Source organism: Fundulus heteroclitus, chromosome 22 (assembly GCF_011125445.2).
Source record: "Fundulus heteroclitus isolate FHET01 chromosome 22, MU-UCD_Fhet_4.1, whole genome shotgun sequence".
NCBI lineage: Eukaryota > Metazoa > Chordata > Actinopteri > Cyprinodontiformes > Fundulidae > Fundulus > Fundulus heteroclitus.
This window is the reverse complement of record NC_046382.1, coordinates 28,179,699-28,206,191: the sequence shown is the minus strand read 5'-3', so window position 1 is coordinate 28,206,191 and position 26,493 is coordinate 28,179,699. Positions and strand designations below refer to the sequence as shown.

General features: G+C 40.7%; 2 protein-coding genes across 4 annotated transcripts in view; both read right to left on the bottom strand.

The window, feature by feature from the left end:
- Positions 1 to 60: 60 nt before the first annotated feature.
- dhx32b (DEAH (Asp-Glu-Ala-His) box polypeptide 32b) lies at positions 61 to 10,208 on the bottom strand. The gene is made up of 11 exons (XM_012863943.3): positions 9,737 to 10,208; positions 9,380 to 9,573; positions 6,996 to 7,371; positions 6,669 to 6,905; positions 5,752 to 5,845; positions 4,518 to 4,667; positions 3,605 to 3,796; positions 2,139 to 2,279; positions 1,852 to 2,042; positions 1,012 to 1,202; positions 61 to 487 (listed from the first exon to the last, which is right to left on the bottom strand). Exons 1-11 carry the CDS (start codon positions 10,016 to 10,018, stop codon positions 316 to 318), a joined length of 2,220 nt encoding a protein of 739 aa, XP_012719397.2. The 5' UTR covers positions 10,019 to 10,208; the 3' UTR covers positions 61 to 315.
- Positions 10,209 to 13,782: 3,574 nt separating this feature from the next.
- Positions 13,783 to 26,493, bottom strand: part of adam12 (ADAM metallopeptidase domain 12) — a 133,708-nt gene continuing 120,997 nt past the window's right edge. For all 3 annotated transcript variants that reach the window (XM_036126437.1, XM_036126436.1, XM_036126438.1), the window contains 2 exons: positions 16,426 to 16,601; positions 13,783 to 15,324 (listed from right to left, as the gene is read on the bottom strand). In XM_036126437.1, the coding sequence (XP_035982330.1) occupies positions 15,276 to 15,324; positions 16,426 to 16,601 (225 nt within the window). In that variant the 3' untranslated portion in view covers positions 13,783 to 15,275. The remainder of the gene's footprint in view (positions 15,325 to 16,425; positions 16,602 to 26,493) is intronic.

The following is a 26,493-nucleotide window of genomic DNA, read 5'->3' as shown; positions in this document are numbered from 1 at the left end:
AGATCTGTGTAAATATCTCACCCGCCCTGTGAGTAATTCTGAAAACAAAAAGCTTGAAAATGTATGTTAAATATTTTTATTTTTATATTAGTGCACAGTATATTACTATTTAAAATAAAATCAGAACACTGATTAAAAAAAAAAAAAACACAAGGGTCACAGACAGAGGAATGTGAACGCTAGAAATGAAGAAAAAAAAAGGAGGATATTGATTGTGACCACAGCTCAACTGTCCTGGTGACGTAAACGCTGTAAATGAAGAGCAGCCAGGCCTGCAGTGTGATTAAACATGGCTGACGGCAGCGGCTCGGTCAGTCACTGTACGACGCAGCGATCGGGCGTCTGGTCTTCCTGGGGCTCCTCGCGCGATGGCCGTTTGCTCTCGCTGCTCTGAGACGCTCCGTGGTTCAGAACGTTCTGCAGGATGTCTTTGCTCTCGCTAGACGGCAAGTTGTAGAAAAAGTACTGTGGTGTCATTTGAACGATCCTGCGAACAAGGAGAACAATGTTGATGGCTCGAAGTGATTTCCGAGTTATTTTGATTGGCGAACATTTTCAGCCCGTCTTTGAAGACACGAGACACCTCTCGGTCTCTGAGCTCAAAGCGACGTCCTCGGATCGTGAAACGTAGAGGGGCATCACACAGTCGACAAAGCCTTACATTTCTACATTAAGCTGCTGTTCGGCATGTGGATCTGTGCAATGCGTAATCCTCTCTCCAACCAGTAGATACTAAAGAGCCGGATTGTAATTCCTCGCTCTGCAGCCAGCATGACTAGTCTCACCCGAACTGAGGCTTTAAATATGGTTCAAAAGGGTAAGGGGAATGTGTCTGTCTGATTAGGTCTGAGCCTCTTCAAAAGCCAAGCTACCGCAGGGTTTCTGCAGAGAGCTTTCAAGCAGTAAGAGAGGCCGCAGCTTGACTCGTGAATCTGCTACGTAGCACAGTTTTGAAAAAACTCGAGTGCATGAATAAAACTGCCCGAGGACGGAAAAGTTAGCAAGACTTACTCCTCTGGCGTTATGTGGGTAACGGTGCGGAGGCAGTTGTCCTCCGAGAACGTGTGCTCGTGGAAGAGGACCCACTCCGGCAGGCCCAGCTTGGGGCTCTTGGCTCCATATCCAGAGAGAGGGTAGATCTGTGCCACATGCTTATGAGTCAGAATAAAATAGTTCCCTGATCCATCTACATCCCGAGCCACCTGAGGGGGAATCAGAACCAAAGAAAGAGTCGCTGCGTTAGGAAAGCTTTATGAAACGATAGAGACGGGGAGAGAAAACACCATGCTCTGAGTTTTTTCCTTCAGCGGTAAACAAATAGAGGGTAAATCTGACAAGTCGACAAGAAAACTGCAAATCCTCAAGTTGGCAATACAGTGCCAAGATATCTGGGTAAAAACAAAGACAGTTTTATATGTGGATTTAATTTGTTAAGGGACTAATGGTCTCCCAAGAAACCCAGGCCAATGTGAAAACAGAATTGCCTTCCCATTGTTAAATCATGAAGTAATTCTGATAAAAAAAATAATTTTGGTTCAGTTTCACCAGCCAAAGAGTCTGAGAACACAAACTTAAATGACCTTAAAAAGCAATCTATAAGGGGGAAAGTACCTTTTCACTGGACATTGCCTACAGCCAAGTCTCAAAATCTACGTAGAAGAAAATCTATCTTTTTCTGTGTCACTTTATTGTTCATCAAGATTTTTTTTTTAAAAATCTTCCATCAAACCAGAAACACCAGACTGTTGTTCCTTTAGGCCAGACATATAAAGGTCAGTGTAACTGCGAATACGTGTAGATTACAAACGTGGCTGTGTTCAGTTTGCAGCATCAATAGCATCCATATCTGACCTGCATGAAGAAGCCTGCAAGCAGGGCTCTCTTGATGTTGACCGTGTTGCCTCGGGAGCCAAAGGCAGGCGCTGAGATGGGCAGCTCGATTCTCTTCAGAGTGTCTGTGAGCTCAGTTCGAAGAGCATCGGCCGTCAGGAGGGCAGCGTGGTTGAAATAGAAGTCCTGACACCACTTCTCCTCGTTACAGTCTTGACGAAACAGAAAAGGGAGGCGGGGAGGAGAGATTCAGAGAGTAAAATTGATAAGGGTGACCAATGGAAGTATTCTTTTTTTTCTGAACTGACAAGCATCCCGTTGACTCTGTTTGAAAGCCTTGAAGATGTTGATGAGGGTGAAGTGGTCTCCCTCTGGGTGTTGGAACTTCATGTGGCACTGGGCCGCCTTTGGCTTCAGCTCCACGGGGGGAACCACAAAGCAAGATGGCGCTAAAAACGATATCACAAGATAATGTTTAGAACATACACAGAAATGCAGACAGTGCCTCGCAAAAGTACTCCAACAGCTTAAGCTTCAAATGTTGTCATATTTTAGCTTCAAACATCGGTGGATTGTACTGGGATTTTGTGTGACACAAAGTAGTGCATAGCTGTGAAGCGGAATTAAAATGAAACGTGGTTCTCATGTTTAGTAGAAACTTGAGAAATGTTGCAGACATGTATCTGACATATGCAGGTCAGTGATTTGTGGAACCAGCTCTTGCTACAATTACAGCGGCAGATCTTTTTGGGGTATGTCTGGACCAGCTTTGCTCATCTAGAGACTGACATCTTCCTTGCCAAATTGCTCAAGCTCAGTCTGATTGGATGACGAGCGTCCGAGAACAATAATTTCAATTCACGCCAAATACAGAGTCCTCAATAGGGTTCAGGTCTGGACTTTGACTGGGCCCTTCTAACACATCGGTATAAACCATCCCGCTGTTACTCTGGCTGTATGCTTAAATCAATGTCCTGCTATGAGGTGAACCTCTGTCCCAGTTTTAATTATTTTACAGCCTCTAAACATCGATAATTTATAGTTTATCGATAATTAAAGTATTTAGCTCCATTCAAGTTCTCATTAGCCACAACCAGCTTCCCTGGCCCACCTGAAGAAAGGCAGTCCCACAGCGTAATGCTGCTGCCACCACGTTCCAACTGTGATCGTATCTGACCAGAACAGCTTCTTTCGTATATTAACGTTGCCCCATTGTGGCAAACTTACAAACCGTCGTCTCATGGAGAGATTGTTCCTACATCTGCAGCTGCTCCAGATGTACCGTGGGTCTCACAGCTGATAGACTTATTACCACTCTCCATGGCTGTCAGTTTAGGCGGACAACAAGGTCCTGGTGGGTTTTTACTTGAGCCGTACTGTTTCCAGTTTCAGATGATGGGCTGAACTCTGTTCTGTGAGATGTTCAAAGCTTGGCATCATTGTTTCATTTCCTGACCCCGTTTTAAACTCATCCACAGTATTAGAGTGTGTTCATTGGTCTTCATGAGGCTTTCTGTTCTCTAATATTCACAAAACAGCTAGAGTTATACCGGAGATTAAATAAAACACAGGTTGACTCGCTTTACTAACAAAGTGACTTTCTTAACATAGTTGGTTGCACAGAATTTCATTTTAGGGGTTTACAGTAAAGAGGGATGAATAAAAAATGCACATACCTCATGAAATCCCAGTAAAATATACATAAATGTATCCTTATAATGTAACAATAACTGAGAAATATTCTTTTATATTGGTATTTAATGCCAAATATCACCTGCTAGCATGGCAGCGATGATGACCACTTCGCTGACGCAGTCAAACTCACAGGAAGCCAGCACAGTCTTGGCCATCTGAGGCTCCAGCGGGAACTCAGACATGATGATGCCCATCTCAGACAGGTTCCCGTCGTTATCCAGAGCTGCTAGGTAGTCCAGCTCCTCCAAGGCCTGCATCAGACCTCCAGGGTCTGGAAGGAGAGGTTTCAATGACCGCCTTTGTTCAAGTAACAGCAGGATGATTATTTAGCTGCAGAATTCTGACATGAGCCAAGAAAAGCAGATTTATATCTGTGTTTAAACTGGGTGATTATTAATTCCACATAAATCTACATTAACTACCCAAAGTGCAGCACCCTGCTGGGAAGGCTCGGAGCAAACGGGGAGCAGCAGATTACAAACGTTTAATCCTCGCAAACATCTGCCTTACACTGTGATGCAGAATAAAAACTGGTTCATGCTGCGAATAATTTTTTTTTTCTCGATTCGAATAAGAAAACCGACACAAGAGGGAAAGAAATGCTGCGTGTTATCGTCTGCTCACCCTCGCTCCAGCTCAGCCATGCCTGTGCTCTAATCACCTAATGGGGTGTGTGGGTGTACGTGTGCTTTGTGGTTTGTTTTTGTGTATAAATCCGCGAGAACAAAAGCACACAGATGGAGGTCAGCTCTGAAAGGATGCTTGCAGAACAGGAGCTGTCGGTTCAGCTCAAGCATGGCTCACTGCCTTTTAATAATAAAAAAAAAGAGTCCCTGTCTGTTGGAGCAAACAGAGAACAAAACTGGACCAAAAGATTCTGGCATCCTACAAAAAGTGAATTTTAGGGACAAACACATACTCTTTTCTTGCTGCCAAAGCCCCATAATGTACCTTCTAGTACTTTTTAAATCTGATTAAAACATAAACCTTACCTGGCCTGTCGATAAAGTCACAGTGACCCAGCCCCGCAATCTCCATCCTCTTTAGGAAGAGCACGGTGGAGGTGATGTCAGACTCCACTATACGGGGACGGATCTCTGCAGGAAGCTGTCTCTCTTTAGGATAAAGGCGAAAACACTTTCCTGAAGGACATAAAGGTATTGTACAGATAATCACAGCTAAAGATTTACATTCACAGGCCACTTTCATGCGCAAACATGTTCAATTCCCCAACAGCATTTTACAGAGAATGGTCTGAAAATTGTCTGAACCAAATCTTGAAGCAAATGAGCTACAGCAGCAGAAGACCACAGCGGGTCAGCTAAGAACAGGAAAAGGGCAACAGTTCACACAGGCTTAGGTAAAATGGACAATAACAGATCAGACAAACACATTGATAGGACTGGCTGTCCATTTAGACAGTAGAGTCAGAATTAGGTGTAAAAAACATAAAAGCTTAGATCAGTCCAGCATTGTCTGAATGAACCCGGTTGCTGGTGCTGGTGTAATGGTATGGGTGATATGCTCTTGATAAAGTTAGGGCACCTTAGCAATAGCTTAGCATCATTTAATCCATTTTTGCTCTAAACTGTTTCCAGTTATAAACAACAACAAAAAAGCTTTTTTAATGTGAAAATGGCAGATACAATAGATAACACATTTGTGTCTTTGCAATATAACTCAGAAACATTAGGCATAATTAACCCTCCTCTGACCGCCGGACATGCAAAGTGATTCCAACACAGTATGTGTGGAATATGCAACAACAGGTATTAGAGGTATACAGAGGCCACCTTGGATGCAGGGTGGCTTGAGGAGAATTTGCAAGCTGTTACATTGCTACAAAGCAACAACATATGCATGATCTGATGATGAAATGGCAGCCTGTTGCAAAGCTTAAATTATGTAATACTGTTTTTTCTTAACTTGACAATCTCCAATTGCCTACACAGTCACCAGATCCAACAAAGCACCTTGGGGTGTGGTTACATGGGAGATTTGATTAATGGGTGTGCTGTTGATAAATCTGCAGCAGCTGCATGATGCTGTCATTTCAATACGGACCAAAGTCTCTGATCAACGTTTCTGCGGCATGGTTTAATCTATATACCGTCAAAAATTGTAGCAGGTGCTGAAGGCAAAACGGGGTCTTACCAGCAAGTCGAACCTAAGAAAAGACTGGCGAAGGTCTTTCTGAAGTTTAAAGTTGCAGAATTAAGTGCTCACCTGTTGGACCAGCCAGCTGTTTGCGGCACTCGCTTTGACCTGAGCTGATTGGCTGAATGATGACAGAGTTTGTTCTGATCCTGGGGTTGTAAACCTGCGACATAATGAGATGGAGAGTAACAGAGGCCCAGAATTTTATATATATATATATATATATATATATATATATATATATATATATATATATATATATATATATATATATATATATATATATATATATATATATATATATTGAAAAAATTAATAGACTTCAATGGCAGCGTTGATATACACACATACAATAATATGCCACTATGGAGATTGCAGGTAATCATGGAATATCTACATGGGGTTTTAACTTTGTAAAATACTAATTTCCTGCTTCTTCTAAGCATCTTTTGTGCTCAGAAGCACAAAAGGTGTAAGATGCTTCTACAAAGGTACAGTACCTATATTCTCTGAGACTTGTCAGCTTTCACTTTAGATATAAGCAGATGACAGAAAGTCGTAAATGCTGTTTGTAATGTTAACTACTAATTTGCAATCTTTTTGCCTTGTTTTGAAATAATGATGCAATACTGTTTATCTATAAAGCTATGTAACAACAACTGTGCCTAAAACCTGGATGATATAAATGGATTTGTGGATTTTCAGGGATGCAGAAAGAGACAATTCTGTAACATTAGAAGTTTTATTTTTTTAAATCAATGTTTTGTTTTATAATAAATCATGTAATATTAGGACTGTACAATGTTAAATGTATTCAGAAAGCTGAACAATTGACATTGTTGTCATCTTAACATTTAGTTGTTAAAAAGTAAATCATTATCAGCTAAAATATGTTCTGGCAGGTCAGAGTTTTATTTAATTGTTGGTTGAAAGTTAGCCAGAAAATGGATGGATAATCACACAAGCACAAGAATGTCAAAACTTACGAATCTTTTTTCCAGCCCAGCATCAATAACAAAGTTAATCGAGGTGACGGCCCAGAAGAAGTCCTCATTTGGGCTGCGAGTGAGGAATACCCTTCTTGTCTGGCCCGTCTCCTCCTCCCCGCGGACTGGTAGACTCCCAGATTGACCAGGATGCACAGCTATCGGCAGAAGCTCACCCAGATCAGGTGGTAAGCCACGTTTTTTGTGACACAGGATGTCATGGGCCAGACCTATTTCCTGATATGGGACAAGCATAGAGGTTGTTAAGTGACAAAAATCTTCATTTCAGACTTAGGATTTCAGGTTTGGTCCAGAGCTGCGTCTTACCTGCTCAGTTACCAGAAACACAACGACATCCCCCTGCTCCTGGGAGCGATGGATCTCCATGACGAGACAGAGAGCAGACCAGAAGTAATTGTCACTGGTGCTGCTGTACGCCACCTCCTCGACCTCTGGGGCCTCCAGATGGATGCCTGGCAGCGCAGACCCAGTGAAGAGGGTCAGCTGCTTGGGGCTTGGTTGGGTAGCTGATAGAACGACCACACGGAGCTCCGGCCTCTGCAGGGCGACCTCCTTCAGAAGACCCAGAACCACATCGGTGGCCACCGTCCTCTGGTGGGCCTGGTCTACGATCACCACGCCATAGCGCTCCAGCAAGGGGTCAGACATCATTTCCCTCAGCAGCATATCATCTGTGCAGTACCTGAGGCAGAATGGAAGAAATTAACTTTGGTTTCATCCTGTATTTAAGTTTGTTGTAGCAGTTTTCAAGGACAGCTACAGTCAGAGGTTTGCATTTGCACCTCACAGGGCATGAACTCAAAAAGTATTTGAGGCATTGGGACATGTTTTTTTTATCTAGTTTGGAATGGTGATTGAACAGACAACTTCAATTAATTTTGTTAAATAGAATTGCGTTCACAAGTTTCTTGTGAGTTTTCTCTAATTTACGCAGGAGTTTTAATCATAAATACTTGCTCAACAATAAGAAAATTGGCAAATTATACCTCTACAGCGGTTATTGTAACTATCACTACACTTCACTAAACAGTGGTTGCTGGTGATAAAAAAAAGCATGCTGTCACACGAGATGTCAGAAGTTACAACGCAACCATAAAGTCTACTTGAGCGTAAATCAAATTTCTCTGGGTGATTTTATCACTCTTTTGAAAAAATCTTGTAACAATGTCAGAAAGTTCTTGATTTTTTGCTTAATTATTTTGTATTTTGTGATACTACATTTTAGTAAGTCTTGTATTGTTCCACACAAGTTTTTAAACATGTGCTGACAGGTCTCTCTTGTAAATGAGAACGTGTAAATAGTTAATAGCTTGTACTTTAAATAGCGCTTTAACTAGTCCGATGACCCTGCAGCGCTTTACGCTACAGTCATTCACCCATTCACGGTGGTGAGCTATGTTAGTAGCCACAGCTGCCCTGGGGCAGACTGACAGATGCAAATTGCCTCTGACCACTGTCAGCAGGTAATTCGGGTGTATTGCTCAAGGACACAACAACTGAGACAATCAGAGCAGGGGAACAAACCGACAACCTGAAATTGCGGGACAAATTGAAAGACAAACTCCCTAACTCCAGTGCCACTGTTACTCTCGTGTCTCGTGTCTCAGTTCGGATGTTTAATTTGGATCATCACACTACATGTTCAACTGGGCCCAAGTTTCAACAAGCTAGCAATTGATCTTGTTGGAAGTGGAAGAAGTTTTTAGGTTGTCTTCCTTTATTATACAATTTGATTTGTACAAAGCCATAGTATAACTGACAGCACAGCATCCCCACAGCATGATGCAGCCTCCAACATACTAGACGCTTAGTTCAATGTTCTTAGTTAAAAAGTTTCACCTTTATACTTACAAACATACTTCTTGTTTCTCACGTGGAATGGCTGAATCCTTGTCTCATCTATCCCTAAAACTATTTTTACAAAAAAATTTTACTTAAAAAAAAAATGATCAGGGCATTCCAGTCTGGACAGTCAGATTGTTAAAACATTTACGGAATTTGTATTTTTTACAGGGTAAAAATCACAGACAGGAACACAGATTAAAACTAATACTGGAAATGATAAAGCAGGCTGACATTAGCCTCATAGATTCTTATAGACATTAGCTACGCAACAAATGTGTGGACTGGGTCCACAATTTAAATCAATGCATTTCAGTCAAGAAAAGTGGTCAAATATCCAACCCTAATTATACCAAAAGCTTGTCGGAGGCAACTTGCGAAAGGACTTTTAACCAAATATTCTTTTACCATGAGGAGTGCAAGAACACTTCTGATTGGCCGTGTAGTTTAAAACCCTTTTCAGGTTGACAATCTTACTTGCTACTGCTCACATATAAATGGCCTCCTAATACGAGAGATTTCAGCAACATTTCAGGCTTACTCGTGGTATTTAATTAGACTTAGAAACTGACTTTTATTACACTTTTACTTTCCTACTGCTTGTTTATCTAATCACTCCCCACCCCCCCACAGTGCTGAGTTCCTTTGTCCCCCAGCTAACTTATGAGGCCTCCACATGGTGAGTGTGACATATGGGTCGACAGGGAGCCGGGCAGCTGTGACGCAGCCCATGAAAAGGGTCCCTGCAGCCTTTTGTTCTCCACTCGCCTGAGATTTAATGAAAAGGCGGGTTGATTTAGCAGTGTGTGTCATGACCGTGCATTTTCTCAAGCACCGCCGTTTCACACCTGAGGAAAGTTTCGCTGGTGCAGCAGGTTTCCAGCGGGATGGTGTACCCGACTTCATGGCCGATGTTGATGTCCATCTCATCGGCCACTCTCAGAGCGAGATCCACTGCTTGCTGTGGATGAATCTGGGTGCACACCACCATGCCGTGCCGGAACTGGACCGAGAGGCAGAATTCAGCACACCACTGAGGAATCTGTCGCAAACAACAAGTGAGATAAGTTATATCCTTAAATTTAGCAGAAAATGAGACAGTTTTCAATAAGACAAAATGTTTCAGTTTGTTTAATCATTGAGAACACCTATAATTATTTCCCATACAAGAGATATAGAATCTAAAATAACCCAAAATTACTCACTTGAGAGCTTCTTCCAGTTTTGGCAAAGCCACTGAGAACCACAAACTGTCCTTTGGTCAAAGAATCCATAAATTCCCCCTTTGCTCTCCACACTGGCAGCTCTTTCCTTTCTTTCAACAGTTTGTAAAACCTTGACGAGTAGGGGAGTCCATCAAACTGATTAAGCTCCAGGATATCATCATATTCTTTGTCTCCTTGACTCAACGCTTCGGAATCTGAACAACAGGGGGACTTCCCCTCGAAGCAGTCCTCTCCACTCAAACTCATGATGTCTGGCTCCATCGCAGATGAACTTCCAGTCTTCCTGACCTCCACCTCATATCTGCGTCTGTGCAGATTGAGTTTGGAGAGCTCTGGCTTTCAGGACCCTGCTAGACAGCAACGGAGAGACCGCATCTGCAAGTGAAGCCAAGTGAAAGGCTCAGTGGGAGCCCAGCCCTGCGTTGTCATGTGGCCGTTAATCCCAGAAGTGGTGCGGTCATCAGCAAATGACACACACACACACACACACACACACACACACACACACACACACACACACACACACACACACACACACACACACACACATTTGAGCAGAGCGGCAGAGCCTCTGGGGGTCTGGTGTTTACAATGAACACTATAACAACATCCACCACAGTCTGCCATTAGTGCAAAAACATATTTAGCTTAAATATGCTGACCTTTAGAAATCTGTTTGCTCACTAACGAGAGTCTGTGTCAAAAAGTCAAAAGATTTTCCCTGATCTGTTTTTATTTTTTACACTTTCACACTTCTGCAAAAGTGTGTGCACTGTGTGAAATTGTTGCGAAAATAGTTTTTCTTCCAAATATTGCAAATAAATTAGTAATATTTTAAATCAATATAAACATTCTGCTCAACATATTTATTTTAACATTAAAAATCCAACATAGAAAGTGCTTTGTGTATTTTTGTTTTTACCTTCGTGAACTTTATGTACAACAAAGATTGTAGTTTTTAGATTCTGCTTCTTTAGACAGGGCTACATTAAGGCAAAGCAAATGATAAGTATCGGTACATCCTAGTAAATGATAACCTTTCCTGCAAGCTGAATTCTCGCGTTATTTGTGCATTCACAAACACAAAAATCCATCTCAATCGTTCGAACCCGAACCGTTTTTGGTTTGGGCTAATCACGTTGCAGTATTACGGTTTAAGGCGGGACATACAGCTGTAATGAAAGCAAGAGCTGCTGAGCCCACAGGTGAACCAACGTAAACATGGCAGCGCAGGAGAACGCACACCTAGCTGCTGCTATCACATCTGTTTTGTTAGAATGCACAATTTCTTCTTTGATAGAAGAATTTCATTTGATACTGTGAGTGGCTAAAACCAACCTTTGGTAGGCGGGCACTAGGTGTCGCTTTGCCCAATCAGCGCGTAAAGTTCTGCTTAATCTCCCTCCTTTCCCCAAAACGATTTGATGGTTGCAGACCCAGCTTCAAAATGTGCAGAACGGAGAGTGTTACACATTATCAATCTGGCTTGCCAGACTGCTATTAAATGAGACTGCTATCAAAATGTCACTGTTTAGTTTATTGATTCAATTCAAAACTGTTTTACACACCAGTTGAGATAATTCAAATGATTATTTCTGCTAATTTTGACAATTATGACTTACGGTAGAAAGGGACATATCCTGCTTTTCATTTCTTTCTTTTCACACTGAAATCCTTCAGTTGTGGTCCAAATAAAGTAGAACAACAATGCTTTGGTTTTAATTCATCATTAATTTACCCCCACATTCCTCTCTTCCCTCATCGGGGCAGATGTGTGTTTCCCTATCCTCACCACCTGGGGCCTGTTGGTGAGGAAGTCACTGATTCAGGAGCAGAGAGATGTGGATAATCCCAGGCTGTGGAGCTTTAAGGCCAGCATGTCTGGGAGCACTGTGTTGAAGGCTGAGCTGAAGTCAACCAATAGCATCCCAACATCATCGTTTGGATGCTGCAGATGAGTCAGAGCTGTGTGAAGTGCTACCGAGACAGCATCCTCTTTAGAGTTATTCTCCCTGTAGGCGAACTGCAGGCTGTCCAAACCAACAAGGATGGCGTCCTTGATGTATTTCAGGAGGATTCTCTTAAAGCACTTCAGGTTGACGGGGTCAGAGCAACAGGATGGTAGTCAATGAGGCAGGAGATAGTTTGTTTTTTGGGAATGGGCATAAGGATGGAGGACTTCAGGCAGGTGGGGACCATGGAGAGCTGCAGTGAAACTCAAGTTCTGACCCCTGCTAGTTGCTCAGCACATGATTTTAGAGCTCAACAGGACACCACGTCTGGACTTGCAGCCCAAGGAGCTGATGCTGCACTTCTAAGGAAGATGTTCAGACATTCTGCTGCTTAGAGATTTGAAGGGTGCAAATAAGCTGTTTAAGGTTTTCAGGAGAGCTGGATTGATGCTGAGCTGCTGGTCGCAGTGCTTATAGTCAGTGATGGTCCTGATGCCTCTCCACCCCATTCGTAGTATTGTGGTGGACGGCATAATGAACAACCGATGACTTATCCCCTTGTAGCTTTGGCATCCTTCAACTTGAACAACAAAATTGTTCTGAGAAATAAAAATAGCTGATTTGCAAGACTGTTAAAATGGAAGTCCATGACCTTATTCAGCAGCTCCACAGCAAATACTGTAGCGTAATTGTTAAAAAAAATAGAAAAATAAAAAAATGAACAGCTTAAAATATATCCCCCAAAACACACAGCAAAATGTATTAAATGCTAAAAAAACTGGATTCTGAATGATCCCTTTAAGGAAAACTCAGTATTCACTTTATGATGAAATATAGCCTGTATAAAAAAATTATCCAGAAATGTTATTTGGCCTACAAAATCATGGAAGAGACTACTTCCTGGCAAGTTTTCTAGCAGACAAACACTGACAGGTCAATTACTGATCAGTTCAACCTGTGCTGCAGGCCTTAAGAGAAAGTGGCTGACAAAACAATTTTTCTATATCATTTCAAGGTATCAGAGTCTGCAGACAGAGTGGAGGGGCACATGGTCGTTGTTTAAGGCCCAGAGAGAAGTTTTTATAGTCCGTGGTAACTTTAAAGCGGTCTACCAGGTATCTTTAAAGCATTCTCATGCCTCCCTCTGCTGACAAGCCTTATGGGGATTTCTGTTTTAGAAATCCCCATAAGGCTTCCTTAGAAGCCTTTCCATCTTCCTTAGAAGTCCAGCATCAGCTCCTTGGGCTGCAAGTCCAGACGTGGTGTCCTGCCCATACTGCCAAAAGTACCATTACCTGGGTTAAAGACCATGCTGTCACTGTTTTAGACTGACAAATTGGTCTGATCTAAACCTCATAGAGAATCTCTAGAGTTATGTAGAAGATGCGAGCCACCAGACCCAAAAATGCAGATGAGCTGAAGGATGGGCTTCAATAACACCTCACCAGCGCCACATGCTGATAACCTCCATGCCACATCGTAGTGATGCGCTAATTCATGCAGAAGCCCAGATCAAATACTGGGTGCATTTACTGTACATTTCATGCACATACATTTTAGTAAGCAGAACATTTTTCATTGTGATTTTTCTTCTTGACAAACACCATTTTAGGTTTTCACTAGCTGTAAGCCATGCTCATAAAAACACTGAACTATATTCACTATGTGTGTCATGAATTAGTATATGAGCTTCATTTGTTAAATTGAATTACATAAAAATATGTTTTGATGATGTGCCAATTTATTTACAAGTGCTTTGACTGAAGCATTAGAGATTTTTTATGCTTTTATAAACTTTCTCTAAGACAGCCTTTTGAAATGTGAGGGAATACGTGCCTCTTGCACATAACTCGAATATGCAGCTCATTTTAGCAAAGTCTGGGTAGCTCAAGTCCCTGGTCAGTCATTGTAATGACACGCACCATCCACCAGGTGGCAGTATTGTTCAAACAACTTCAGGGTCTCCTCTAACATTTGGTATACCAAAGTATTTAACAAGTGATTTGTTGCAGCTGGGTTTATGAATTAAATATAAAAGGGAAAGAAACTTTATTATCAGCACAAAAAAAACAGCAACCCAAAAAAGCTTTTATTCGGGCTTTGAATTCAACAGTCGGGTCTCAACGTTCTTTAGTAACACTGAAATGTTAAAAATCCGTTTCTTGCTGATGTCTAAGTGGGGCACAGCCTCAGAGCAGTTCTTACATTTCTGTGCTTATATAAAAAATGCGATGAGAACAAAATAGATGAAGAAAATGGAAACAGACTATTTACACTTTACATTGAACTTGATGAACAATTTCTTTTAAGAATGGCAAACACATATACCACAGAATTCACACAGCTTTAATGTTGAATTTCCACCAGGGAGCAATCATCTGAACTGTTTCACACTTTCAACACGAAGAGCACATTTTTTGTAGAGAAACACGAAGCAGAGTGTTGCTGACTTTAATTGTTGCCCGGAATTGGGACACCACGCTCTAAATCACATGAATAATGCTGTAACTGCATTGGGGGGAAAAACAGCCAAGCAATTCAAAAATCAAATAGAAACACAACATAGAAAAAAAGTGGAACAACAACAACAAAGGAACATTAAAACATTTTGTTTGACGAAGTGTGGAGCTTGGACAGCTAACAGCGCTCAGGTCATCTGGCCCGGCTCTCAGGCCGGAGGACGAGGTGAACGGCAAACATACAAACACCAGCGTTAATACTTGTGAACTGATTGCTGGAGGAGTTTTCTGGCTTACGATCAGTCAGTGAAACCGTCTGACGCTTGCTCCTTGCAGTCTCGTCGCATCAGGAGGGCATGTCGAGCATCCAACAGATACCTGGAGCGCCACGTCAGAGCCAGTCTGACAGGTGTGAAGGGGAACCTGGGTGCCTCTATGTGAGCCAATCAGAAACATTCTGCATCCAGCTTCATCTTGAAAACTCTATTTTCTTGCAAGTTATTTTTATAATTTTTTTTTTTTTTTTTACTTTTCCAAGCACATACAATACAGATAACTGGTTTGGTATTGAAAACCCCATGAACAGATATAACTAAATAAATAACAATTCTAAGCTGACTTGTGCTCCGTTTCCCTTTATCGTCTTTCAAGTTTGACTTTGACTTTGTATCACTCAAGTGAAATCAATTTTTACAAAATAATCATGGAGCTCAACATTTATTTAAAAAAAGTAATAAAAAAACACAAAATAATGTAAGAAAAATATTACAAATGACCTTTTTGTCTTATTTTACCCCAATTCTCCATGTGGAAAAATGTTCTTCCTCAGCGCACACACTTGTAATGTCCAAGTTAAATAATTAAATAGATAAATAGTTCATTGGTACCTGAGTGAGGACAGAAAAGCACCCTTTTAGAGGCGTAGCACCAAGGTGTGACGATCATCCCATTTTCCCCTAGAAACTTGGTACAGTAACTTTTCCCATTGTCCAAAATGTCCAACGAAGTCTTGCCTCAAGGATTAGTGCAAAAGAAGAAAGTTTTTGTTGTTTCTTTCTTTTTTGTGTGTGAGATTTTCACGTTCCACCCATCTTTGATGTCAGGAGCTCAGCAGTCCTGAGTCTTTGGTGGTCTGTAGGGCAATGCTGGCACAGGTCTGAAACACAAATAAAGGTCACCGTATTTTAATTCAGAAGAACTGGGCTTTCTAGTTATAGCTAGAGTGACACAGTGCCTCACAAAAGTATTTACATCCCTTGAATTGTCCTACAGTGTGTCAAGATCGGTGTGGTTTATTGTGATTTCCTGTGGTGTAAAGTGGAAATAAATATCTGAACGGTGTGGTGTATATTTGTATCAAGCCCCTAAGTCAATAGTTAAAAAAATATCACCGCAAAGAGCTGAAAATCATCTGAATAGGATCTCTACCATCTTTGTGCATCTAGACACTGATATGAATGTAGTTTCTTCTTAAATAAGCTAAAACTCAGTCATATTGAATGGAGAATACGAGTGAACATCAATTTCTAAGTCTTACCAATGATTGTCTATTTGATTTATGGACTTTGACAAGGTCATTCATATGTTTGCTTTGATTTCAACCCCTCCGTTGTAATTGTGATTTTCCTGGTAAAAGGCAAACCTCAGCTCTAGTCTCCAGTCTTTTACTTGTTTTATCTTAGGACGGTCCTGCCATTAGTACCCCCACCATTGTGTTTTGCCATGAGCATGTTGTGTTCAGGGCAATGTGCAGAACTGGTTTTCTGCCTCTTGTAGCGTAAGCATATGGTTCACAAAACAAAATGTTGTCCCAGTCTGACTGGGAACACTCTTTCAGTCTGCCTAAAAATATTTTCTTTCAACAATGGCTTTCTTCTTACCACGCTTCCATCAAAGCAGAATATTATTTAAAACACAACAAACATTTCTACTGTTAGCTTCTGATGGGTAGTTTAAACAATGTGGTTTACAGTGGGGCTATAATCTTTCCATTATCAGACGATATACATACCACCACTTACCAATTAACCCCCCCCCCCCCACTTTCTTGTTGCATTTTGTCACGTCATACCAACATTTCCTACCCATGTTTACCATGTCACCCATCCATGCAATTACCGAAGAAAAAAATCAATGATAAAAAAAGATAAGTTTCACAATACAGGGAGGCAGATAGCCAGAAGGGGAGAGCATGTACATATATGTGTGTATGTGTACAAATAATGCCCAGAATCCACCTTTCTTTTGTTGCACAGACCTGTTTGGTAAAGGGATGCTGGGTGGAGGCCGAGGAACCTTGGGGATGGGTACTGGGATGGCTCCAGTCCCTGGGGCGTGGACCCCAGATGGTGGGACGCTGTGACCAGACCGAGAGCTTCGCCCTAACGGATCAGCAGGCAGAGGTTTCTGTGGTGGACTGGGCTTCTCAAAATCCTGAGAAAGGAAACAGAGAGGGGTCTATTCACTTTGAAATATAAGCATATGCTTCATGTCATCCTTATCTTGTGACAAAGAATGGGACATACTGTAGAATACGGAGGATTTCCTTCTCTAAAATGTATTGGGTGTGTTGGAGCTGACTGGATGCCCCCCAAAAACATTTCACTAGAGGGCAGTGTGTTCTCAGCATCTTCTCAGAGTAGCCACAGTAAACATGAGATAAATCCCCTCCTCCCCCTCCCCCCAGTTCTTTCCTCCATCACCTCCGTGGCAGCACTGTGAGAGTTTGGAAGGTTATCTGGATGAGGTGCCACTGTGTGTAACTAATCTACGTGAGGAGGCGAGAAGGTGATAAACTTCAGCTACAAGCTGTCCAGCTGCTGTCACACACGAGGCATATGCTCAAAAAAAAAAAGTAGAAAAAGAAAATTCCTAACCCACCCGAAACACAGTTTGACAAACCTAAAGTGATCTGCGCTCACACAGAGCATAAAAAAGGCTCAAAACATAAACACAGCCTATACATGACAGTTCTGTCAGCTAATGACATTGAAAACTTGTTCAAGACCCAGAGGACTCCAACGGGGGCCATGTTTTAGTCAGTCAGACTTTGGATAAGGGAGGTACTTCAGTGGGGTTACTGTGCTTTTGCTGAATTCCTGATATATACTAAAACTATGTGGGCCGTCTCACATTAGCTTCATAAAGATTTTGTTTACAGAGTATAGAGTGAGTGAAGCAAGGTCGCTTGATGCAGGTTCATATAAACATAGGGATGCAGCTGATCAACCTTTTCATTCCTCTACTTGAGCTAATAATGTTTAAAAGCTTCAAACTTAAATATTTTCACACCAATTACTTTTTTTGTCATCATCGTACAACAAGTAAAAAACTTCTACATATTTTACTGTGATTTTATGAGGCAGGACAATCAATATAAAGTAGCCACCCAGAGTGGCATGCGTTTATATTTAGCCCCTCAGTGTGTGAATACTTTGTAGAACCTTCCTCAGCTGCAAGCCTTTTTGTGCTTCTGCTTGCTTTGCACGTTTGGAGAGGGACATTTTTTGCCACTTCTCTGCAAAGTAGCTTAATCTCTATCGGGCTAGATCAAACAGAACTGTGAAGAGCAATTTTTTGTATTGACACAGATTCTCAATTAGATGCAAGTCTAGACCACTTTAACCCGCTGAATATGATTCGAGCTGAACCAGCTGCTACTACTGTAGCTGCGGTTGTATGTTCAGGGTTGTTGTCCAGCTGGAAGGCGAACCTCCACTCCAGTCTGAAGTCTCTTTTCCAGCATCTAACAGGCTTTAATCCAGGACTGCCTTCTATTTAATTTCAATCCTCTTTCCATCAACGCTGACCTGTTTCCATGTCATCTTTGAACAAAAGAATCCCCTCAGCCTGTGATGCAGGCATCCACCGCTTTCCTCTCTAGGGATGATGTGTTCAGGGTGATGCACGGCGTTCGATTCCATCACACACTGTGTTTTGCATATAGGTCAAACCATTTATCTTTTAATCAGAGCACAGCACCTTGGCTTGTGGCGGACTGTGAATATTACTTCTGATAGCTTGCCTTCAACAATTCAATGAGCTTGCTGCTCTGCTAAGACCAGATTTGTCGAATACAATTAGTAGTTGTTTGTAGAGCTATCAACAGATCCTTCAACCTGAGCTCTAAATGTCTGCAGATCATTCATTTACCATGGGTTTGTCAGCTGATTCTCAGATGAATGCTCCCCTTGCCCTGCTTGTCAGTTTAGGTGGATGGCCATGGTTCAGCTCAATTAAACTGAATTCATAGTCGTTCCATTTTCAGACTGTGGAACGAACAGCGCTACAGAAGTTGTTCAAAGCTTGAGATTTTGTGTTATTACCCAACTCTGCTGGTAACCTCAACAATTCCTCATCCACTAATGTTATCTGATAAACCATTGAGGTTTAAACCAGCTGTATTTAGGCTGGGTGTAAAACACATACAGGTAGACTCTAGTTACTAAGTAAGGCAATTACAAATGCAATTGTCTGCGCTGGATTTTATTCAGGGGAGTAAGGGTAAAGGGGGATGAATGTGCTGGTCCATCTCATAAAATAAGAAATAAAATGCACAGGAGTTTGCTGTTGTAATGTGACAAAATTTAAAAAAAGTCGAAGTGTTATGAATACTTTTGCTACACCAATACAAGGAGTACAATTTGTTACTTTTACAAATAACTTTCACAAAATGAAAATATGCCATGTTCTGGTACGTTTTAGTCAGACTGAGCTCCATTATCTGCACTACAGGTTTTTTTTTTTTTTTTTTTCTTCAAGTCAACATAACAGTGAGTTTGCAGGGGGGAATTAAAGGCAAACAATGGGGCATTCCAGTAATCCAATTATAAAAATCTGTGGCAACATTAACTCAAGCAAACAGTGTCCCATCCCCTGAGTAGGTGATTTAGCTGAACAGCTACATCTATCTGAGCACTCAAGACCTGAGCTTGAAGCCGCATTGTTTGTGGAAAACCTCACACGCTGACTGCAATCTGGGAAGTGTTTCCATATGTTAATTCAAAAGCAAATACTGCACTGTCATCTGAGTCGCTGCTCCTCAGCCTTACAAGCAGCTCTCACAACTGGAGGAAATAGAAAACATGTTGCTTGGGTTGACTTTTTGTAAAGGCATTTTTTTACCCTTTAACTGATCAGCTTAGCTTATTTTATTTATATTTCCAGCTTCTGTTAAGTCTTAAGGGAAAAAAAAACAGGTATTTTATTATCCCTCCTTGTCCCCCCGAACAGTTTGTGTGAACTTTAGGAAAAATTTTTTCCCCCCCAGCAAAATGCCTTGAAATCAGAGGGGCGCTGTTAGTTTGAAGACATTTAGGTAAAAGCACCAGGGAGCTTGTAATACACTCTTAAAAATTGATGTTCTGTTTGTTGTTGCCGGCCTGCTGTTAAATACCAGCAGAATCCTTCATGTGTTATGACCTACATATGCCGTCTCCACTCTTTATTTCTGATTGATTGCAGCAAAAATGCCTTCAAGATATTAGCAGGTAACAGGGTTTTAGTGTTTTGGCAGCTATGTAGCCCTTAATCTTTATGGCACACAGTCACCTCACAAATCTTTTACCGAGCCATTGTTATGGGCAGCCAGCTGCAATTTATGAGATGGCCAATATGGCTCACTGCCCAGGGCAGCATCCTGTTAGGGGACAGCAGGAGCAGCAGAAAAAAAAACAAACAAAAAAAACAAAAAAACAAATGTCAGTTGCAGGAGGAAAAATAATTTATTAATGATTTATTTATTACTTCTTAACATGGTCATTGTTGGGGGAGAAGTCACGATTCTGGACTGTTTGTCAAAAACCTGGATGCATTTAATTTTCTAGTGAATCTAAAATAACACAATTTAAACAACATTGTGAGTGGTGAAAACTATATTTTCAATAACAAAAATGGGATTCCCAGTTTTTTCAGGTTTTTAAAAATCTTGCCTCATCTCTCAGATCCATAAATTCAGAACTGGTTTTGATTAGCATTAGCATATTGAGATTAAGAAGCAAATATAGATCAGCATTTCAAGGTATTTTGGCATCTTGATAAAGACAGCTTGCTAAAGTTCAAATCGAGCTTTAGAATAGAGAGAAAAGGGGACTATTTATCTGTCTGTCTGTCTGTCTATATACAGTATAAATATATACAGACATGTATTCATTGCAACGGCTATAGACTGCATAAACCTTAAATTTGGTTGAATTTGGCTGCAGCCCCCACCGGAATAGAGTGATACCTTGAACATCTTGTTCTGTATTTCACCTGATTCGTGGTGAGTGAAGGAGGCATATTTATACTTATAATTTAGACCCTATTGCAGCCTGAAGGGACCGATCCTGATGAGATGAAGAGAAATTTATTTCCAAATGAGACTGTGGCACACTGGGTAGGTTGGATTGAATCAACTCAGAGGTGGAGGGTAGGTCTAAAATTGATCAAGTATTGAACTTTCATTTTTAGCTTGCTAGTTTAAAAAGTATGATCATATTTATAAACAGACACTTTATCATTTGTGAGACCGCAGAAGGCGATAAGAATTTGTTTAAGTCAAAAAAACAGTTCTTTTATGTATGTTTTTGCTAAAATACAATTATCAAAGCTAAAACTACTAAATACATCCCCTGAGACTTAAGACTGGCTCGCCTTAATAGGGTATGTATAAAATGAAAGGTTTAATTTTACTGTAGTACCAAGTGGAGTTTACAGTTCTGATTCACTGCCACCAGGTAACGATGACCCTATATGAGCACTTATCATTGGGTCCCAATCTAAGGCTAATTAGAGTTGTGTCCTTTCTTTTTTTGTGTCCCCAAATAAAACCAACTGAGATATCTGGGGGAAAAAAATCTATTTTATCAACTTGCAAATAAAGACATCAAAAATTTAAATTGGACCCCAATTGCTACTTTTAAAGCCTTTCGGGACACTCTATTGTTATTTTTTGGCATTATTATTTTTATATAATATTATTCCAATATAAAGCTTCATTAAGAAATACAATGCTAAGCCCGTGTTATTTTAGAAAGATAATATCATCAAACGGCCATCTGCACATATTCCAACAGCTAAGCACTCCCAGTGGTAAGCTCTCCTGCTTACAGCCCAAAAGACTTTCTGGTATTAAAGAAGTTTGGAGGATAATGAAATAAAAGCTGTAATAGTTTACTTTCAAAACAACTGCAGATCTACTCCTCAGATCTCAGATTCTTGCAATGTTTGAAACAGAACGTAAAATTTCTTCATGTCAAAATTATTTTTAAATATGTGGCATCAAAGTCAAAGTAGCAAAAATTGTGCTAATCAATTTAATGCTTTTTTTTTTACTCCTTTTTGTATCATTGGTACACCACCTAAATGATCTGTAACCCCTCTAGTTATGTTTAGTTGTAACTCATTTGCAAAGAGGGTTACAGAGTAATTATTATGTGAAAAGCAAGAAAAACTGGTTGCTGATCATGTGAACAATTGAAGTCAAAGACAAATCTCATCTACTGGCTCTACATCCGCAGCACCATTAGGTTCCTTCCCCTAAACTGAAATAGTTTCATGTCTTATTCCTTTTTTTTTTATAACACATCTGCCCATTTCCTTTTCCGGTATCCAAAATACATCTTACTGCTGTGTTGATACAGGACCGCCAGTCAAGATTTTGGATCCACCACCCGAGCAGACAGATGGATTTATAATCTCCGTTGCGTCCGATACCCCCCTACCCCGGCTCGACAGACAGCAGAGCTTCACTCAGGAGATGGTCAACAAAGAGGGAGACAGATTGAATTTTTTGCTGTTGAAATGCGGGCAAGCACAAACCAGTCACAGCGGGCTTCGCCGCAGGCTTTAAAAATGGAAAAACAGCTGGCCAGTTTCAGTTCATTACTTAGAATCTGCATAAATGTTTACCTTACCGCTGAGTATTAAAAAAAAAACACAGCAGCTTTTATAACAATAATTTCTAATCTACTGGTTTTGGTTACATTTCAGGACATAAAAGCCAGAAGTTTTAAATGTATTGAAACATTGCGCTATTACGTGCCTTAAATTATGTTAATATAAAGTTTTGCCATATGGTTATAAAAACATTTTGTTCAAGGAAGCCGTGGCTATAGCAGGGCAGTCAAACTTTTTTACAGTAGCAGGCCACACACTATCAGGTAGGAGGGTGCACTTATGCCGGTGCCCGAGCCCCAGAGGGGAGAATTAAAAAAAAATAGAGTCTCTCTGATGTATTTTGGAAGCTTTCAAGACAGGTGATTATTTAAAGAATAAAGTCAGAGTGCATGCTTTAAATTGAATAAGAGGCAAAAAAAGAAGTGAATGATCAATTCTTCAAAAACAACCTTTGTTTTTTTATTATTATTCTTAAAACATAATTTTTTCACATGATGTTATCATCATGTTTTAACAAGGTAAGGTAATCTCCATTTGCATAAAATTTGTTTAATTTGAATTACCAGCACCACATAAAACAGATCAGATTAGGTGAGGTCTAGTCATGTTATTATTATTCACAGTTCTGTTCTAAAAACGATCGTAACATTTCTTCAAGAACAAAGTCGAATTTTTATGATGAAAAATAGAGGGTTGGAATTTGAAATTGAATTTGCATGTTGAATTTATTTCAGTCATATCACTCTTTCGAAATCTCTTATCTCAGTTTAATTTCACTTGCACTCATCACACACGATATATCATCAGCGAGGATTCTAGAGATGAACACAAAAAGCATCCTCTGAAAAACTTTGATAATTTGCTGCTGTAATATATATATTATATGTAATATTATAGATTTTTCAGAATAAAAAGCTAACAGATGTGCATAATCAAAAAATATCAGAAATACAATTATAGAGCATTCAGTATTGTAAGAAAACCCACACTATTTCTGGATAAATACATTACTGTATGAGTTAAATTCTATTCCGGTTTATGCCTCTTTCCTTGTAAGTTTGAAATGTCCCATGCTCCTGAATGCACCATCGCTTTCTGACGCTCACAATGCATCACACTGGTCTGGGAACGCTGTGCTGTGTAGACGCACGTTTGATCTTCCGCTTAAGACAAAGCTTTGCAGTTTCAAAACTCACGTCGGCTCTCACGGTTTATTGTTGTGTGTGAATGACAAGAGACCACACCAAATAAATCAGCCGTACCTCGGATAAAAACTTTGGATTTAATGTTGTTCATAACACCCATAATTTTGTAAACGAATCTGCCAAATAACAAAAAATTTTTTTCCCCACAAGAGGTTTAATAAAACGTTTTGATATCATTAATTTAAGAACAAGTAACTGCGTTGGTCACATTTTAATCTGTTTTCTTCGTCGATATTCAGTTGTACAGAGCGAGGCGTGCTCCCGCAACAGGGGATGCATATCTCAACAGGCATGCACTTTTCGGCATGACACCAGTCTGTGTTTTGATCGGAAAAGTAGCATCTCGGTTGGAACAAGGAACCCAATCACTCGTTAATGTTGCTCTCAGTGGAGACGGATGCAAAGGTGATTTTTGGGATGTATAATCGGGGAAATGTAGGCGGCGGCAAGAGCTGCTATAGACGGCGATTTGCCGCCGTTGACTGCCCTGCTATAGAGAAGAAGTCCACATTATTGATATACAAGATTGGGGCTTTTTATCTGTTGTTGAACAGCACCGTTTGCTGTTCTTCCTTAGCAGACAGGGTCCCCAAATCAATCAATCAATCAATCAATCAATCAATCAGTCAATCAATCAATGACTGATTCAGACAGAAACTACTCCGTTTTAAGATTTAAATGAGTTGTGGTTTAGTCTGCTTTGTTCTTATTTTAAAGGCTTGGAGAGCTGCTGGTTTAGCCGCTGAATAAAATCTGAGATGTCACAGTGTCCCTAAAAACCAAACATCCTCAGAAAAACACATCTACACTGGAAAAGGGACAATTATTTTGTCCTATTTTAGGGCTTAAACATCATGATGGATGGAGGAATGGATGCATTTATGCAGTGTTTCCATAATTGAAATGGAAATACACCTGTTCTTCCACACCGTTTTATTTTGAACAGACCTGGAGAACGGTTACGCTCCAGAGCTTTCCAGACCACATAGGAACCCTGAGAGAAGATCAGCGTAATTCACATAGCTGATATCAAACCCTAACTCAAACGTACCTGCTCCACTCTGTACGACTGCTTGCGTGGCAGGCTGAGAAAAGGCGGCACGGGAGGTGGTGAGACCGATGAGTGGGTGGGCAGGACTCGGTGGTTGTGGGTCGCCAGAGGAGGCAGTGTTGGCTGGCCCACGCTCAGTGACACGGGCATGGGCTGGCTGATGTGCAGGGGCTGGTAGAGAGGCAGCCTGCGCAGGCTGTGGGAGTGGAAGTTGTGAGGAGGGAGAAGAGGCTCTGCACTCAAGAAAGACGGCTAAAAGGAGAAAAAAAAGCAGTGATTATCAGCATTTGCAAAAGTTAAGCTTACTTTTTAGCAAAGCACCAGCATAAACACGCACAGCGCAACTAAAGTTTATTTATTTAATTAATTTATTTCATTCATTGTGCTCAAACAAAACAATTAAACATAAAAACAATCATTCTAACGTCATGAATGAAAGGGAGCAGAAAGAATAATCTTTTGTTATCTGCCCCCTTTACCTATAGCAATAACTTAAAATATAAAATAAAGTGAAACATACATGTGGCATTTCACATCTTACAGACTGCCTAATATGATTTTTAACCTGGTGACATAGAAAGTACCCCTGGCTTAGGGTTTCTACATTCTGTCAGTTGACATAGTTATTGCTGCCATTGACTTCATTCGTCATGTTTTATTTCCCATAGAAAGTACCCCTTGCTCAGTGCTAGGAAGCCCTTGACAGAGCTAATGCTTACAGTAACTCTGTGCATTTGTTATTTTATTTCACATAGAAAGTTCAAGGAACTTCAGGCTTTCTTTATTTAGCAGTTTTTTTTTCCTGAACAGAGCCTCAAACAGAGTTTTTGCTGCCACTGGCTGTGTATTTTCTTTATTTGTCATAGAAGCTACTCCCAGCTCAGTGTTTCTGTTTAGCTGTGTTTTTTCCCCCCCTGGAGGAGACCACTGAAAGAGCTATTGCTGCCATTAACGCTGTGTAATCTGTGTGTAATGCTGATGTCAGGCTCACACATAAAACCTGAATATTACTTTCTGGACATGTAAAAGTCAGAGTCTGGCCAAATGTCCTGACCAGCTGGTATTTTTTTTTCAGTCCAGAGCTTACCAACAAGCACATTAAATGACCAGAAAGGATTTGGCTGCTGGACAAAAAATGTACAAAAACACATTGCAGCAGTGGAGATGTATTCAAAGCGCTCTGCTGTGATGCAGGCTGACATCTGCGACTGGCTGCAAATGTCACAATAATAAGAACGGACAGGCTGTTTCAGAGATTCACGCTGGCGAGCTATAAAAAAGATAAACTGGATGAACTTCTACACTAGATTATGATGCTGGATAGAAGTTTTATTTTCAGTGGTTGCAGACAGAGGCGAGAGCAAACTCATATCAGATCAACGCACACTCATGCATATAAATGTCCACTCCTTTCTTTTGAGGCACAAACACAACAACAGGTAATCTCCCTCTGCACTTATCATTTTCAGCAAACAAATCAAACCTTATTTTCTTCCACTGCCCAAATCAATCAACTATGGTCCCCTTGCAGGAAAAAGAAACCGCTAACGTTAAAGGGGTTCGGATTTCAACGTCCTACATCTCATTTTCAGCGGCACAATCTCTCAATTACAGTTTGGCCATGTCCTGTCAACAACAGCCCTGTAATTAATATTTCCACCTTTCTGAAAAATGGTGAGGCTGAATCAATTCTCCAGCTTGCTGTGATCTTATTTTATCAGCAGGCCTGGATACATGTTGACTCAGAAATGAGTTTTAGCTGCAGGTTATTGAAGAGCGCTAACAAAAAGTTATTACAAAATAAGAAATGTGAGCGCTCACACAATCAGATTCAGTAATTTGTTAAATATACGGAGCAAGTGACTCACCTTATAAATATTGGCAGCAGAAGGTTTTGGTGGAGGCTTGCGTCGTGGCGTGGGTTTGTACCTGGACTCAGTCCTGATGGGGCTGGTTGGTCTGGTTGCCTCCACAGATCTATGAGGACAGCAAATCAACTTTACTAATATTATTATTATTACATTTAAGATATGTTTTGATGACATTTCTTTTTTGATTTTTGATTTTTTTTAGTAAAAATCAGAGAAAACACAGGGACATATATGCTTTGATGCAAGAATAGTTTTTTTTTGGAATTCCTGCATTTTCTGTTGGATCCTGAACGTCTGTCTGTATCAGGAAACCTTCCGCA